This window comes from Stegostoma tigrinum, chromosome 22 (genome assembly GCF_030684315.1).
Source record: "Stegostoma tigrinum isolate sSteTig4 chromosome 22, sSteTig4.hap1, whole genome shotgun sequence".
Classification (NCBI taxonomy): Eukaryota; Metazoa; Chordata; class Chondrichthyes; order Orectolobiformes; family Stegostomatidae; genus Stegostoma; species Stegostoma tigrinum.
In genome coordinates this window covers 22,816,759-22,834,434 of record NC_081375.1, presented here as the reverse complement: position 1 = coordinate 22,834,434, position 17,676 = coordinate 22,816,759, and the positions used below count along the sequence as shown (strand labels likewise).

At 39.6% G+C, this 17,676-nt stretch overlaps 1 protein-coding gene across 2 annotated transcripts in view; it reads right to left on the bottom strand.

The window, feature by feature from the left end:
• Positions 1 to 6,590: 6,590 nt before the first annotated feature.
• LOC125463809 (cAMP-dependent protein kinase type I-alpha regulatory subunit) overlaps positions 6,591 to 17,676 on the bottom strand; it is a 44,133-nt gene continuing 33,047 nt past the window's right edge. For both annotated transcript variants that reach the window (XM_048555549.2, XM_048555548.2), the window contains exons 10-11: positions 11,202 to 11,283; positions 6,591 to 10,853 (exon numbers count right to left, since the gene is read on the bottom strand). In XM_048555549.2, coding sequence (XP_048411506.1) covers positions 10,681 to 10,853; positions 11,202 to 11,283 — 255 coding nt within the window. In that variant the 3' untranslated portion in view covers positions 6,591 to 10,680. The remainder of the gene's footprint in view (positions 10,854 to 11,201; positions 11,284 to 17,676) is intronic.

Here is a 17,676-nt window from a genome sequence, read left to right as displayed (position 1 = left end):
ATCATTTCTCTTACGTTTCCTGGTTATTATGAACAGGCTAATGATATTTTCCACAAATTCCAACTTCCATGATTAAAGTTCCACTTAGCCATTTTGTACTGCATGTTAGAAATCTATTTTGGAGGTGACGCTTCAGCAAAAACTGAAAATCTAACCTTTGGGATTATTTTTTCAATAAATCGAGAATCTAGAAGTCGAAAGATCATACATGCTAATAGGTTTACATTAAATACATTTCTGAATATCCAACAAGAAAGCAGTTCCATATGACAAGTCCTCTGCCTTCAAGCCAAATGTATTATTGTACTCTAACAAGATGTCATTTGTGGTCATTGTGACGGGTAACTGAAAATTTCTCAATGCAGTTTCGACTCTAATCAGTAAATTAACAGTAATCCTCTCTCATCACCATGAATCTGGAGGGAACAAGCTATAAAAGATATGGATCATTGTTTGTAAGAGTCACCATGTTCAGTAGTTGATTAGCCCTTATATACAGTCTATATCAAAACAACCTACCATTTAGAAAAAGTGGCATTTACAGGGAGATCTTGTGAGATGCCATTGAAAATCTAATATCAGGTATATGAATGAGACAGGAAATATTGAATGCTGGTGAAAGCAAAGAATACCTGTTTACTTTAATATTGATTATTACTTCAACACAAACACCTAAAATTATCAATTCAATTATGTAAATTTAGATGGATAAACAGACTTAATACTCAAAACACTACAGAACGATTTTACGTAAAGTATTAGAGGCCTACAGGAAAACTAAAAAGCATTTTTGGGTACTTTCCTGGGAGTTTCCCTTAAACTCAATTGGTAAAGATTGCCAGCAGCAACACAGTTTATTTGATCAGTTGCTACACCGTCATCCTTGAATCACCTGAATTGGAAATGGGCCCTTTTCATAAGGATAAATGATTAATTTGACATAGTACGTACATACAGCACGTCAGTGCAGCTAGTTATTGACCTAATAATCTACTTAAGGGATGGTTTCTTGGGCTCTGCGAGCCTGTTCTGCCACCTTCTGTAAGTAGAGTGATCAGTACTGTACACTGTACTCCAGTTATGGTCTGACCAATGCCATGTTAACCTTCTGTGCTTCATGCATGAGGACACCCAGATCTCTCTGCACTTCAGAGCTCTGCAATGATTCGCCATTTAGAGGTTTTCTTTATCGCTGCTGAAAAACAAAAATGGATAATTTCACATTTCCACATTGCACTCAATTTGGTAGTTCTTCATCCACTCAAAATATATCCCTCCGTAAGCTCCTTATACCCTCTTCACAACTCAGTTCTACCTATTTTTGTGTCATCAGTAAAATTTATCTACCATATCTTCAATCCCTCCATCTAAATCAAATATACACATTGTGATTCCCCAGCACTGAACCTTTCACCATTCATAAAATTGTGCCAGGCTGAAAAAGACCTACTTATTTCTACTGTGCTTTCAGTTAGCTAGTATATCTTCTCTCCATTATCAATGTTATGCCTTACGCTGAGCTTTCATTGTCCACACTAACCTTTAATGCAGCAGCTTATCAAATGCCTTTGGGGAATTTAAATACATTTACTGGTTCCCCTTTAGCTGCAGCCCGATACTTCTTCAAAGCCCTCTAATAAATTAGTTAACTAAGATTTCCCCTTTGCCTTGAACTTGTCTTTAATAAAAGCTTTCATTTTCTGACAGATATTAAGCTAACTGGTCTGTAGTTCCTGCTTTCTGCCTCCCTCCCTTTTTGAATAAAAGAGTGACATCAGCAATTTTTCAATCCAAAAGAACATTCCATAAATCTTTTTGGGAAGTTAAAACCATCAACTATTTTAATGGCAGCTACTTTTAAGACCCTAGGATGAAATCTATCAGTATCCGAACACATGGCAACTCCTAGTTCCAGCAAATTACTCTGCACCACTTCCTTGGTAATTGTACTTGGAGTTACTTTGTTTTCAAATCCCAATTTCTAGCTACTTCCGGAATCCTACTTCTATTCTCTCTTGTGAAGACCAGTGCAAAATATCTGTTCAATTCATCAGCATCTATCCTGCATTACTAATTCCTCAGACTCATTTCTGTAGGACAAACACTTACTTCGTTAACTCCTTCATTTTTAAAAATATCTGAAGAAACCTTTCCTTTTTCTTATACTAATTGGTCAAAACCTGATGACAGAATAGGCTTCAGCCAATTGTTAATACTCTGGACAATTAAAAGTGAATCTCAGCTCTTGACCTGAAATTTGGTTTGACATTCCTGCCTTCAATCCTCTTTCCAATACTAGCCAACGAATTTGTAGACCTTGTGTTGCTATTCACTTCCACCTTCCCTCTCCCTACCACAAAGAACTCTTCCAAGTGTGCAACAGTGATTGCAGGCCACTTTTCCCTTTACTGACATTAAAGATTTATTTGGGCAACACCCACTCAGCTCCTGGCATAATTGATAAAAGAGCTCAATTCTAGAAATTAAGTGTGTCTGCCTTTGACGTAGAGGCAGCATTTGTCAGAATATGATTTCAAGGAGCTGAGCACAATCACCATCAAATAAAGTCTCTTCACAAGTCATATCTATCAATATTTGTGGTTGCTGGAGTCAATCATCTCAGTATCAACACACTGCTGTAGAAATGTCTTAAGAGTCTCCGGCCCAATCACCTTCAGCTGCTTCATTGCAAGAAGTCAGAAGTGGGACGTTAACTGGTGATTGAAGGTGGTTTAGTAACATTCCAACATTGAAATACTCCATTCAAACAGAAAAGCTTGCACAACTTCTTTCAGGGTTGGTCTGATGAGTGGCAAGTAACATTTGAGCAATACATGCCAGACAATGGCCATTCGTGCCCCACTGAACATTCAATGGATTTCGTGTCAAGTAGAGCCATTATCAAAAAGCTAGGTAGGCCATTGAATAGAAATAGAACTGAACCAGCCATATAAATACAGTGGTTACATTAGGAGGTCCAGAGGCTGGAGGTTCTGCAGCAACTCACCTCCTTACCAGCCTGTCCACCATCCACAAGACAAGCCAAGAATGCAATAAAATAGGTGGTGTCATCTTGGTGAAACCACCAAATCAAGTGAATGATACATCTCAGCCTCCACCAGCAGCCCAACATTCTTCAGCCAATTTGATTCACTGCACAATATCAAGAAATGGTTGGAGGCACTGCAAAGGCTATGGGCCTTGACAACATTCCAGCAATAGTACTGAAGACTTGTGCTCCAGACTTGCCACGCACCTAGCCAAGCTCTTCCAGTACAACTACAACACTGGCATCTACAAAACAATGTGGAAAATTACACCAGTGTCCTGTTCACAAAAAAAGCAGGACTAATCCAATGCAGCCAATTACTGTCCCAGTCTAATTTTGATTATCAGTATGAAAGGTATCAAGATTGTTATCAAGCAGCACCTGATCAACAATAACCTGCTCAGGGATGTCCAGTTGGGTTTTTGCTCGGGGCCATTCAACTCTACCTCGTTACAACCTTGGTTCAAAATGGACAATAAGAGTTGAATTTGAGGGGAGTGTGACAGCACTGACATCAAGGAAGTATTTGAAAGAGTGTGGCATCAAGGAGCCATAAGACTGAAATCAATAGTAACTGGGGACAAACTCTCCTCTGGATGGGATCATACCTGGCACATAGAAAGATCGTTATGGTTGTTGGAGGTCAGTCATATGCGCTCCAGGACATCTCTTCAGGAGCTCCTTAGGTACCATCCTAGGCACAAACATCTTCAGCTGCTTCAATGGCCTTCCCTCCGTCAAAAGACCAAAAGTAGGAATGTTCATCGATTATTGCACAACATTCAGCAAACAACTCCTCAGATACTGAAACAGTCCTTGTTCAAATGCAGCAAGATCTGACAATATCCAGACTTGGTTTTCCACCACACAAATAGCTGGCAATGATCATCTCCATAACAGACAGTCTAACCACTGGCCCTTGACATTCAATGGTGTTATCATTGCTGATTTGCCCATTAACCACCCCTGGGGGTACCACTGACCAAAAACTAGACTCACCATGTGAATAGAGGCTATAAGGACAGGTCAGACACTAAGAATACTGGGTTGAATGACCCATGGCCTGATTCCCTAAAGCCTGTCCATCATCTACAAGGCTTAAAAGTTTGGAGATGAAATACTCACCACTTGCCTCAACTGGGTCAGCTCCAACAACACTTGAGAAGTTTGACATGATCCAAGGAAAAGTAGCCCATTTGATTGTCACTACATCCACAAGCATCCATTCTCTCCACCACCAATGCTCAGTTGCAGCTATATAGACAAGATGCACTGCAGATATTCAAAAATTCTTAAAACAGCACTTCAAAACTTCCAATTGGAAGGGCAAGGGCAGCAGACACGCCACCTCTTACTAGCTCCCCTTCAAGACACTCACCATCTTGCCTTACAAACATAACATTTCCTTCACTGTCACAGTCAAAATCCTGAAATTCCCTGCCCAAAAGGCATTCACTATGGGTCTATCAAAGCACAGGAACTATAGTGGTTCAAGGCACCTCATGATCACCACCTTCTCAAGGGCAACTAGGAACAGGTAATAAATGCTGTTCAGCCAGCAACGCCCACATCCCACGAGTGAATGAAGAAAATACTCTCCATTTGCTTGAATAAGTGCAGCTCCAGCAACATGCCAGATTAAAGACTCACTTGATTGGCGCCCCATTAGGCACACATTCCCTGAACACCTACATAACATGTAATGCATATAAAAAGCACTGCAGCAATATGCCATGGTGTCATAGTAAACCAATGATCTCTCCCACCAAGACAAAGATAGAACCTATTTCAATTTGTATATTTCACCCCCACTAATTATACATGTTTCAGAACGTCAATTGCCATTTCTGCACTATTTTGGATCAAATTCTGGACATTTTCTAGCAAATGTATAAAACAGATGCACAAATGTTTCAGCAGTTCAAGCCAGTGGCTCACCATCACCTTCAAAGCAAAGTACAGATGACCATGACAGCACTGCTCTCATCCCATTAAAGATCAGAAATAGATCTTGCTGTTTTACACACTTAAATAAAGCAGCATATGATTATGGTACATATCTAAATGGGTGCAGGAAAAGTTGGTCATAAATACAACTCTTTGCAGGGTTACGGTAGTATAAGTTGACTAGGTTGTGTAAACTGAAACTTTAGCTTTATAAATAGATGCATACAATATGAAAGAAAGGACATTATGGTAAATCTGTATAAATGTTTTTATTTCAGATTTCCAGCAAAATATAATTAGAAATTCAGCTCAAGTTGCTAAGCGGTAAACAAATGTAATATCAAATGTAAACTTGTTGCCTATCCAGAACAAAGGTTTTAAAAATTACCATTAATGGCTCTGACAGACATCTCAATGTCTCAACATATCATTTACGTTCTAACGGTATCATGTCCAGGTAAGTCAAAGCCATTGAATGTTCCAAATAAAGTGAGGTTACAACTGGAAATAATTTGAAATAGATACCAAATTACTTTGTCAATGCCTGGTCTAAAATTAGACAATTTTTATTAAATCCCTTGAATTAAAATCACAATAAATAGAAGAACAATGATCTGACTTGGTTGCAGCAAAAAAATGTTTTGCAGTATAGAAGAAATAGGGCTCCAGCATTGTTTGATGAGTTGATTTACAATTTATAATGTTACTATTTCACTAATTTTTCATTACTGAAGTGCGCTAAGGAAAATTTAAGTGAAAATACATAGAAACAAAATTAGAACAATAAAAAAAATCTTGGTAGATATAGACAGATCATTTGGAATACATTGAAGAAAATTGAAGAGTTAGAATGCATACAATCTAGCTAACCTAGGAGAAACATAAATCATACTGACATGTACACATTGTACCACATACACTGGTATCACAAATTTGGAAATGTGAATTGCCCCTGTGCAGCCAGTAATGATCAGTGAATCACCAGCTCCCCCTAAAAAAAAAATCATTAACTCCTCCCATTAACTTCAACCTGCATCACATCCAAAGAAATCCTGATGTGTGCTGGTGAAGTACAGCCAAGCGTCACTCTTGACTTCCAAACTTTTCTGGCATTAACTGAACTGTATTGTGGCCATGAAGGATCAATTCTCTATGTGCAGCAGCAAGAGAAACACATTAAAGTAAATGGGGCATTGTTCCATATCATATTGAGATAATACATGAGAAATGCTAGGAATGTTTTAACCTGGCTGTTAATACACACACTTGAAATGAAGTGTAAATACAGAAATTTTTTTAAAAAGCACAAGTTCATACAAAGTCGAATTGGCCACAAGGAAAAAGCAGCCATATGTCAAGGAGGGCAACATTATTTATTAATTTGTGAAAGGTAGGATGTCACCCAAACGACCTGATTCAATATAACAACTTTGCGCAAAGTTCAAAGTCCAATCCTTGAGACCGACATGCTATTATGACAACCACTATTTACATTTTATTTGAACAAAATAAATCTTGATATATTTACAAGTAACAAGATTTGTGATTTGTGTATCTGCTTCATTCATTCAAAAATCAATAAATAGGAAAACAGTTTTCTTTTTAAGAATTAACTTTTATTGCTTGACCTGTCGTCATTAGGACACTCTATAACAAAAGGATTATTTTAGCACATACATCTGATCTTATACAGTCATTGGGAACAATACAAAAAATGGTCCTTGGATAATCTACATATTATCACACTGTATTCTCACTTTGTAATTTCTTTGTAGGTAAGCTAGCTGAGGATGTCTCTGATCCCCACATAAGATAGCTAAGGCAAACTACATTAAACCGTGGTCGTTGGTACGTACAGTTCTGATTGCACACGATAGATAAAGCTTCAACTGCATCAGATTATTCAATAAATTTATCAGCTGCTTTATAATAAAATTATTTAGGTAAATAAAAACCTTAAGAATGTGCAGCAAGCCAAAGATAATCCGCTGGGTGATTTGGTTGTTGCAGTTGGACACTAAGTTTCAAAATTACTGGAATACGGTGTTAATGTCACTCTTACTGGTAATCAAAAGTAATGGTAAACTCAATCCTGGGATAACATTCATCTACTTTGCTAATTTTTTCAATTATCAAGATAAAAGAAAAAATTAAATATAAAGTAATAGATTTCATCCATGCAACATAGCAGTATATTTGGAAGGACACCTCCAATAAGCAGCTGACTTAATTTTGTCCATGCTCAGATTATCAAACCAAATTAGGTTAATACATTTCAGCCGTACTCTCAACTCTTAATTCCCAAGCAAGTTTAAGTTGATGAAACAGGAATTAACTCATTAGAAGAGGAATTCTAATTAACATCAGGCATTAAAAGTTACTCAAAAGTCCAATTTGCAGTTTTCTATTTAACAAAAGCTCAATAAATGTGACTCACTGCCACAACCAGAAGAATTGGACATGACATTCATAATTGCTAGAGCATGATTACTCGAGGCATTACTCCGATACCAAACAAAAATCACCACCACTCCCACCCTGCAAAAACTATTACTTCAATTGCAGTAAAATGGAACTGGCCCCTGCCAACATCTACTCAAGTGAAAGTCATGAGGCCCTCAACACACAACTAGTCTTTGTTTATACACAGATTTTTATGCACCTTATTCACACAACACAGCATCTTGAAAAGTGCATGGATAAGCTGCTAAAAACATGCAAGTTACATCTAATTATTTGTACTGTGCACATTGCACAGATAGCTGAAATGACCAACTTTTCATCAGGTTCTCACTAACAGCAATATTGGTGCCTAATAAATTTGGTATAATTACATGAGGAAATACAATGCCAGCAGAGGAAAATCTATGAATACCCTATGTCCAACCCAACTCCAAGCAATTTAGTTTCAGCTTGCTGTACAATCTAAAACAATTATTCTAGTCTAAATCATTGTATATAGAATAATGGATATAATTTCATCTAATTACAGCTGTGTGGAATTTGTAAAATGTGTGTGAAATGAGCACATGTAATACAAAGCTAAGAGATACTGAAATGTCATTAAGACTCAGCAATGAGTTTTAGCCTTCTTGAAATAAAATTGCATGTCATGCCATGCTAAAAAGCTGTTGTAGTACATTTCAGGATGCCAGTCTGTCAGCTAGTTAGGGATCAAACATCCAGTTTTTGGTTTCTGCATTTTACTAGTGTGTCCGGGTGTACACTTGTATAAATGTCAGCTGAGCTCTGGTGTTTGCCAATAATGGAACAACAGTGCCAGCTACTGTGAACAGCAAAGAAGTGCAACTATAATTAAACACAAAATACATGGGTACGAAAGCATTGCACCAACTTAAATGTCAGCCATTAATCTTCATTTAAATAGAAACCACATCGCACCATCCCAGTCTAGCACAGGACAACGACTTAACATCCAAACATGTCCAGTGCTATTAATAAGAACCAAGTAGCAGTAGATAGTTTATAGGCTGGGTCAGGACTGCAGAAGACTTAGGATGCCATCACCCAACATTGCGCTGCCAGGGCTGGTCAAGTACAAATGCACACAGTACCTGCACCAGTACCTGTGAGAATGGTACTGGTGTGTTACCAAAAAGGAATGTTTACTTTTTTGCTCTTGGAATGAAATTACATCTGGTTAATACATAAAAGGTTAATTTTGTAACCATTTCACTGGCTCTGTCTCAACAAATTGAAAGCCAATTGTACATAAAATTAGGGAGAAAAATCAATCTGTAAATTATGTATTCTGAATTAAATAGTTATCATGGTCACTAGCAGGATCACTTAAAAAAATACAGATTAAAAAAGTTACTTATCAAATATGGGAGTGTCAATATATTACAGACATATTCCCAAAAAAATTTTCCAACTTTATCAATGTATGATTGAGATTGTCTGCAGTCAATGTTTCAAATTATTGCCCTGGCAAATAGCAACTACTGACCATGTTTGCTGCCCTACTTCAGGAAAGGCAATACACTTAATCTCAAAAACAAGTGATCAGCAAAATCTGTACTTCTACTTTATGCCAGTAAATGTAAAATTATCTGAAGCATGCAAAGCCTTTCAACTAAATCAGTTATGTCTTACCCGGTATAGAGCAGGTCAACATATCTAGCTTTGTTAATCCATCCCTGCAGAATTCAACACTGCGTATTAATCTCAATTTAGGCTGCACAAGTTTCTACAGCTTACAGCAATAAAACTCCATCACTGTGCAGCAGGAAGCACATTTCAAGTTTAGCAAGACTATTTTAATTTCCCCATTGGAGATGGAATGGCAGAGTGTACCTCTATGCAGTGCTCCTTCGCTACTGGCAAAACACACAAGAAAAGCAAACAAGTCAGACTGAGAACTGGTGACTTTCTAACTGCATGTCAAATACACCCAAGAGTATTAGAGAATTTAGCTTCTGCTGTCAGGAAGGGAGGCTAATGAGAAAGGAGTAGTTCTCAGTTGTTAAAAGTGTACAATGATATGGGCTGAGAGCCTGGTATGTCTATTATTGCAAGATTTCTGTAATATATACAAATCTTCACTACTTCCAAGGCCAGCATCCATAAGAATACAGTATCAAAAGCATCTGATTGCCAAAACAAATGAGATCCTATTACCTACTGAGACTGAGTTATAATAATGTTGCTTTTTTAGAAATTTGAACTGTATATAAGTGAATATAAATGTACATTAACCTTTTGGCAAGCAAAGATTTTGCTACAACTGCTGCACAGAGAGAAGCAGGTACCATTAAATATTTGGGAGACTACTAAATTATGTCAGAAATTAGTGACCAAAAAAAAAAACAAGCTTTTACCTTATGCTTTTGATAAGAAGATCTGAATGAAACGGTGTGCAAATGGAGTGATGCGAATAAATTTGACAAAAATCACAGGCCAATAGAACCCTCAAAGCAAGATCTGAAGCTACTTTTAAAAAGAAACACAATTTCGAATGCTTTTAAAATTGCTTCCAAGAAAAAAGTTAAAATGTAATTTTTTTCTTAAAACTAAGACGTGAAGAAAAATCTAACATCTCACTTTAGATGTTTTCACCGTCCACCCCCCCCACCTCCCCCAGCACTGTATTGTCAAGTGCAAATGCTACATAGAAATATTTTAGAGTATATTCATATTTTAGCATTTTGCCTTGGCCAAATGAAAAACACGTTAACTTGAGATGTCCCAAAAATAATTTTGAAACTGTCCAGCCTAAAACCCAAGATTTTCCAGGTGTACAATTTTTAGAGATTCAAGGCTCATGAATGCACTACAACATACCTTGAAACAGAGCAAGTTAAAGGGTTCAAAATCCTCTGCTCATATCACCAACCTAAAGCTTTATTTTCTGGGTATCAATCACACTGTTCAGTTAAAACAGCAAAGTTTTAATTTTTATAAATAAGAACCAATGGGAGGAGTTCTACATACAAGCACCAAACAAAAAAAAAATCTTAGATGAAGCTGTTTTGACTGTGTAGAAAGCTGATGCAATGTGAGAAACACGCAAAGCAAATGTGACATTGAATGCTACAAAGGGAATGCTTTCTCTGACGATTAGGAAGCTGTGGGACTGGTGGTGGTCTTGCCACAGGAAGCGGCATTTTAGACAAGTGAGGCAGTTCGCTCTGGCAGATGCTGCAGCAGTGGAGGAGAAGATTTCAGACAGACAGCGATACAAAGCTGTTGTACTGCTGGATGTTTCGTTTGAGTATGTCGGAACAAGGACCCAGGACACGTTCAAACCGAGGTCTGTCCAGTTTCACACACTTCAATGGACCACGTGCCACCACAGTGGCAGCGCGGGGACGATTCATCAGAAGAGCAATCTCACCTGAGAGATCAAGAAAAAGATGATATCAAATCCATCTTGAAGAACTGAAACCACAAACCAAAATGAAGTTCATGGTCTTGATGACCTGGGGTGAATTTACCATGCTTTAAGATACAGCTTTTTAGATTAAGTTTGATTCTAATTGTTAGTCATTTCAAAATCTAAGCTGAAGAAGTCAAACTACAACCACTCGGTATCCTATTGTTAGAATCCTATCTAACAGCAATGCTCTCTTTCGTGTTCTAAGCAGCTTTATTGCAAGCAAAAATCCAAACTTCCTAACAACTTCAAACATTTAAAATGTTTACAGTATTAAACCTTAAAAATTATAAGCTTTTTCAAACTCACCAAAATAATCTGATGGCCCCAATCTTCCAACTTCTACAAACTCTTCGTTTTCTGACCTGCGCTGTAACACAGCTGCTGTACCCTAAAACACAAATTTCAATGTAAAGTACATTTGAAGCATTAATATTGGAGGAACAGGGGGAAAAAAACGTGGCTGTAAGAGTTGCTTTTCAAAATTAGGTATTTTCATTGTTGGAGCTGATTTCCTTAAATTCTAGGAACAGTAATTGCTGTTTTAAGGTGTTGCACTGTTTGGAACTAAGGAAAAAGAAAGATCAAAACAACAGCACTTTAGAAAAGTAGAGACACAAAAGTCAATGACCACATGGAAGTGAATCAAATGGAGAAATAAACCTGCACAGCTGGCTGCTGCTTCTGTTTGCTTTCAAAGTATCACTGGATATCGGTTTGTCTAAGAAAAATAAACAAACAGCAAAATTCACAGCAGACCTTACAGAAACCTGTGTGGAGGAGATCACAACAAGGGCACAACTAAGTGGCCAGTCTTTAAAAGACGTAACCTTACTGTTTTTTTTAAATTTACAAGTAAGTAGAGTGCATTCTTGTTGGTTTTTATTGAGATCTCTCTCAATTAAACTTTAAAAATATAAAGCAACGGTACTAAAGTACACTAAAGTGCTTGGCCTGCTGCGTTCATCCAGCTCTACACCTTGTTATCTCAGATTCTCCAGCATTTGCAGTTCCTACTGTCTCTGGTACTAAAGTTAGTTTGGAACACTTTTTAAGAGTAGTAAAAGAGGAGGACTGTGATATTTTCTGAGTCTGTGCATTGTTAAGGTGCAAAGGTGGCCTTTAGTAGAGTGATGTACTCTTCTTGTCAGATGTGGGAGATTAGGGAGAATTTCAATGTTATTGGTACTTATGTCTGCAGGAAACATGTTTGGTTGCAAGTCTCATCAGATCACATGGATCAGTTGGAAGCAATGAGGAATTTACAGGAGTTAGGGGTGGGATGGATTTCAGTTGCAGGAAGGAAGAAAATCTGCAGATACAGTCAGGTAAACGTCCAGGAAACATGAGAGGAAGGCAGGTGGTGCAGGGGTCTCCTGTGGAGGTTTTAAATTTGAGATAACATTACAGCTGTACTAAGGGAAGATATTCCCAGGAATACATCCAGGTAAGTTATTTGGGTAGAACTGACAAAGGAATGATCACCTTATTGGATTGTACTATAGACACCAGTCAGTACCAAACTGAGAAACAAATTTGAGGAGATCTCAGCTACCTGTAAAGAATAACAGGGTGATTACAGTAGGGGATTTTAAACTTTGCAAACAGACTAGAATTGCCAGCGTTAAGGGCTTGGATACAGAGGACTTTGTTAAGTGTGTACAAGAAAATTTTGAGATTCAGAATGTGGTCGTACCTAGAGGTGGCGCGAAACTCGACCGACTCTTGGGAAATAAGGCAGGACAGGTGACTGAGGTATCAAGGGGGAGCACTTTCGGGCCAGTAATCATAATTCTATTAGTTTTAAAATAGTAATGGAAAAGGACAGACCGGATCTAAAAGTTGAAGTTCTAAATTAGAGGAAGGCCAATTTTGATGATATCTGACAAAAACATTCGAAAGCTGATAGGGGCAGATGTTTGTAGATAAAAGGGGCAGCTGGAAAAGGGAAGTCTTCAAAAAAAATGGAACAATGAGAATCCAAAGACAGTATGTTAGGGGGAAGTAAGGCTGGTAGCTGCAAGGAATGTTGGATGACTAGAGAAGTCAAAGTTTTGGTCAAGAATAAGTAGAAAGCATGTGTCAGGTACAGGTAGCAGAGACAGAGTGAATCTCAATACGTGAATAAAGACAGTAGGAGTATACTTAAGAAATCAGGAGGGGAAAGAACAGGATACGAAATAGCTTTGGCAATTAGGGTTAAGAAGATTCCAAAGTGATCCTATAAATTTAAGGACAAAAGGTTAACTAGGAGATAATTGGGCCCATAAAAGATCAGCAATGCTACCTATCTGTGGAATTGCAGGAGATAGATTGGTGGGGGGGGGGGGGGGGGGGGGGGGGGGGGGTGGGTGGGTGGGTAACGAAATGAGTATTTTTGTATCAGTGCTCACTGTGGAGACGGATATGGAAGATAGACAATGTGGGGAAATAAATAGCGATATCTTGAAAAACGACCATATTACACATGTGGTGGCGCTGGATGTCTTAAAAATGCATTAAAGTGGTTAAATCCCTGGGACCTGATCAAGCATACCCGAGAATTCTACGAAGCTCAGAATTGAATGCTGGGACCCTAGGTGAGATACTTATATCATCAACAGCCAAAGTTGAAGTGCCAGAAGACTGGAATTGGTTAATGTGGTGCCACTATTTAGGAAAAGTGGGAGTAAGGACAAGCCAGGGTGCTATAGACCAGTAAGCCTGACACTGGTAACAGGCAAGTTGTTGGAGGAAATCCTGGAGGGACAAGTTTAAATTTATTTAGAAAGGCATGGACTGATTACGAATAGTCAACATGGCTGTGTGTGGGGGAAATCATGTCTCACTAACTTGAGTTTTCTCATTAGCAACAGAGAGGATCGATGAGTGCACATGATCTATACAGACTTCAGTAAGGTGCTCGACAAGGTTTTGCATGGTAGACTGACCAGCACTGTTAGGTCACATGGACCACAGGGAGAACTAGCCACTTGGATACAAAACTGACTCGTACATAAAAGACAAGAAGTGGTGGTGGAGGTCTGCTTTTCAGACTAGAGGCCTGTAACCCAGCAATGCGCCACAAGGATTGGTCTGGGTCCACTGCTTTTTATCATTTATATAAATGATCTAGATGTGAACACAGGAGGTATGGTAACTACACCATTGCAAATTACACCAAAATTGGCAGTGCAGCAGAAGCAAAGCAGGTTAACTCAGTACAACGGGACCCTAATCATACGGGTCAAATGAGTGGCAGATGGAGTTTAATTTAGATAAATGTGAGGTGCTGCATTTTGGGAAGGCAAATCAGGGCAGGACTTATACAGTTAAATGGTAAGATCCTAGGGAGTGTTGCTGAGCAAAGATACCTTGAAGTGCAGGTTCAGGGCTCCTTGAAAGCAGAGTTACAGATAGACAGGATAGTGAGGGCAGCAATTGGTATGCTTGCCATTATTGGTCAGCGCATTGAGTATAGGGGTTGGGAGGTCATGTTGCAGCTATACAAGACAACGGGTAGGCCACTACTGGAATACCGCATACAATTCTGGTCTCCTTGCTACAGGAAGCATGTTGTGAAACTTGAAAGGGTTCAGAAAAGATTGACAAGGATGTTGCAGGTTGGATTTGAGCTATAGTGAGAAGCTGAATAGACCAGAACTATTTTCCTTGGTGTCACAGGCTGAGGGGTAACCTTAGAGGTTTTTAAAATTATGAGGGGGCACGGATTGGGTGAATAGACAAGGGCTTTTCTCCAGAGTGGGGGAGTCCAAAACTAGACAGCATGATTTAAGATGAGAGGGGGCAGATTTAAAAGGGACCTGAGGGGAACTTATTCATATAAAAAGGGTGGTGTGGGTATGGAATGAGCTGCCAAAGAAAATGGAAGAGGCAGGTACAATTGCAACATTTAAAAGGCATCTAGATGGGTATATAAATAGGAAAGTTTTAGAGAGATATGGGCCAAATGCTGGCAAATGGGACTAAATTTAGGATATCTGGTCAGCATACACAAGTTGGACCAAAGGACCTGTTTCCATGCTGTACATTTCTATGACTAAAGGTTCCGCATATTCTTGCATCTCAAATACTGAACTTTGATTTTGTGAACTAGAACAACCCCTAAAGATTTGTTCAAAGCGTCTAACAAGTGCATTGTACTCTCATTGTAATGAGAGTTACTAACAAGTGACAATGATCATACTCAGTGGCTCAGTTGGTCACACTTTTGCCTTTTATCCTCAAGCTCCTGGGTTCAAGTCCTGTTCCAATTAATCTATTGAGTTTTTTTATTACAGAGGGTTGTTCAGGCTAGGTGATTAAGTCTATTCAGACATTTTTAATCAAGGGAATCAATTTAAGGTTTTAGAATAGATTTGTAGCTCAAGTTGTGGATGTTGTGGTTGGTTGGCTTGTTGTTCTGAAGATGTTGGATTACCCTGCTGGGTAACAGCATCAGTGCAGCCTCAGATGAAGCGCTGTTGTGTTTTCCTGCCTGTTAGTGGAGTACATATGGTGTTGAGATCTGTGTTTATTGATGGCTTTCTTAGTGGAGTACAAGGCTTCTAGGAATTCCCTTGCTTGTCTCTGCTTTACTTGTCCCAGGATCCTGGTGTTGTCCCAATCAAATCGGTGGTCAACTCTATCCACATGGATAGAGAGGAGTGAGTATTGGTCATGTTTTTTGTTGCCAATTGATGCTCATGTGCCCTAATTTCATTCCTGTCAGTCGATGTAGTGTTTGTCACAGTCTCTGCAGGGAATCTTGTATCGGGCATTGGTCCTGTCCATACTGGGTAGTGGGTCTTTGGTTTGGGTGAGCAGTTGGCGAAAGGTTGATGTGGATTTGTGTGCTACTGACGCCCAGTGGTCATAGGAGCCTTGTGGTCAGTTCAACGTGTTCCTGATTTAAGGTAGCGCGATGAGAGTGTTGGGGTTTGTAGTATCTTTCTGGGGTCATTCATGTGATAGGCATCTTCTGACCCAATTTTTTGGGTATCTAGAGGAGACACACAAACTAATAAACATCATCCTCACCGGAATCAGATTCAGAGAAGAACAAACAGCTCGCATTCCTGGTCATCATGGTGAAATGCAGGATAAATGGGGAATTCCTGACAAAGGTACACAGGAAAGCCACACACACAGATCAAGCACTGAATTCCGACAGCAACCACCCAAACATACACAAAAGTTGCGTGAGAACATTATTTAAAAGGGCAACAGCACAGACCTACACCAAGAAGAGGAGTACCACTTCCAGGTATTCAAAGATAATGGATACCCAAAAGAAAAACAACTGGGTCAGAAGATACCATCACATGACCAACGCCAGGAAGATACTACACACCCATCATACTACCTTACATCAGGAACACATCCGAACCGGCCAAAAAGGTTCCTACGACCACTGGGCATCAGAGTAGCACAAACCCACATCAACCCTTTGCCAACAGCTCACCCGAACCAAAGACACACTACCCAATATGGATAGGGCCAATGTCGTATACAAGATACCCTGCAGAGACTGTGACAAACACTACATTGGACAAACAGGAAGGAAATTAACGAGTACACAAGCATCAATCTGCAACAAAACAATTACCAAAACTCACTCATCTCTATCCACATGGATAAGGAGAACCACCAATTCGATTGGGACAACATCAGGATCCTGAGACAAGTAAAGCAGAGACAAGCAAGGAAATTCCTAGAAGCCCGGTAGTCCGCTAAGAAAGCAGTCAATAAACACAGAGCTCAACCCCATATACAGTCCACTGTGAAGGAAAACCGACAGTGAGGTAATCCAGCCCAACGGACACCAGAGTTCAAATAACAGGCAGGAAAACAGAGTTTCATCAGATGCTTCACTGATGTTACCCAGCAGGGTAATGAAACATCTGCAGAACAATGAACCAGGTCAGCAAGCCAATCAACCACAACAAGGGAATCAATTATTATGAGGAAAGGACAGAACTGGAGTTGAGGATTATCAAAACAGCCATGATCTCACTGAATGGCAGGGAAGACTTGCTGGCTGAACAACCTATGAAGAGAAGTACAATCCCTATGGTGTGGAAAGCCATTCAGCCCAACAAGTCTGCACTCATGATATAGAGATAGTAGGAAGTGCCGATGCTGGAATTTGAGATAAGATTTGGAGCGGGATGAACACAGCAGGTCATGTATCAGAGGAGCAGGAAAGTTGACATTTTGGGTCTGGACCCCTCTTCAGAAATGGGGGAGGGGAAGGGGGTTCTGAAATAAATAGAGAGATGGGGAGGCAATGATGAAGTTGGATAAGGGAGCAGATAGGTGGGGAGAAAACGGACAGGTCAAAGAGGCGGGTATGAAGCCAGTACAGGTGAGTGCCAGCAGGGAACTAGGATGGGTCGATAGGTGGAAGGGAAGATGGACAGGTCAAGGAGGCAGGGATGAGACTGGTAGTTAGGAAGTGGGGGTGGGGGGGTTGGTCAGTGAGGTGGGAGGAGCAGATTGGTGGGAGAAAAGATAGACAGGTCAAGGAGGCGGAGACGAGATGGGCTGGTCTTGGGATGAGGTCGGGTTTGGGACAATTTTGATGCTTGTAAAGTCCACACTGAAACCATTGGGCTGCATGGTTCCCAGGCAGAAAAGGAGTCCACACTCATACTCTGAAGATCATCCCACCCCTCGGCTACCCTGTAACCTTGGATACTATAGGCAATTTAGCAGGCCAATCCACCTAACCTGCACATCTTTGGACTCTATGGGAGGCAATTGGAGTACCCAGAAGAAACCTACTCAGACACGGAGAATGTGC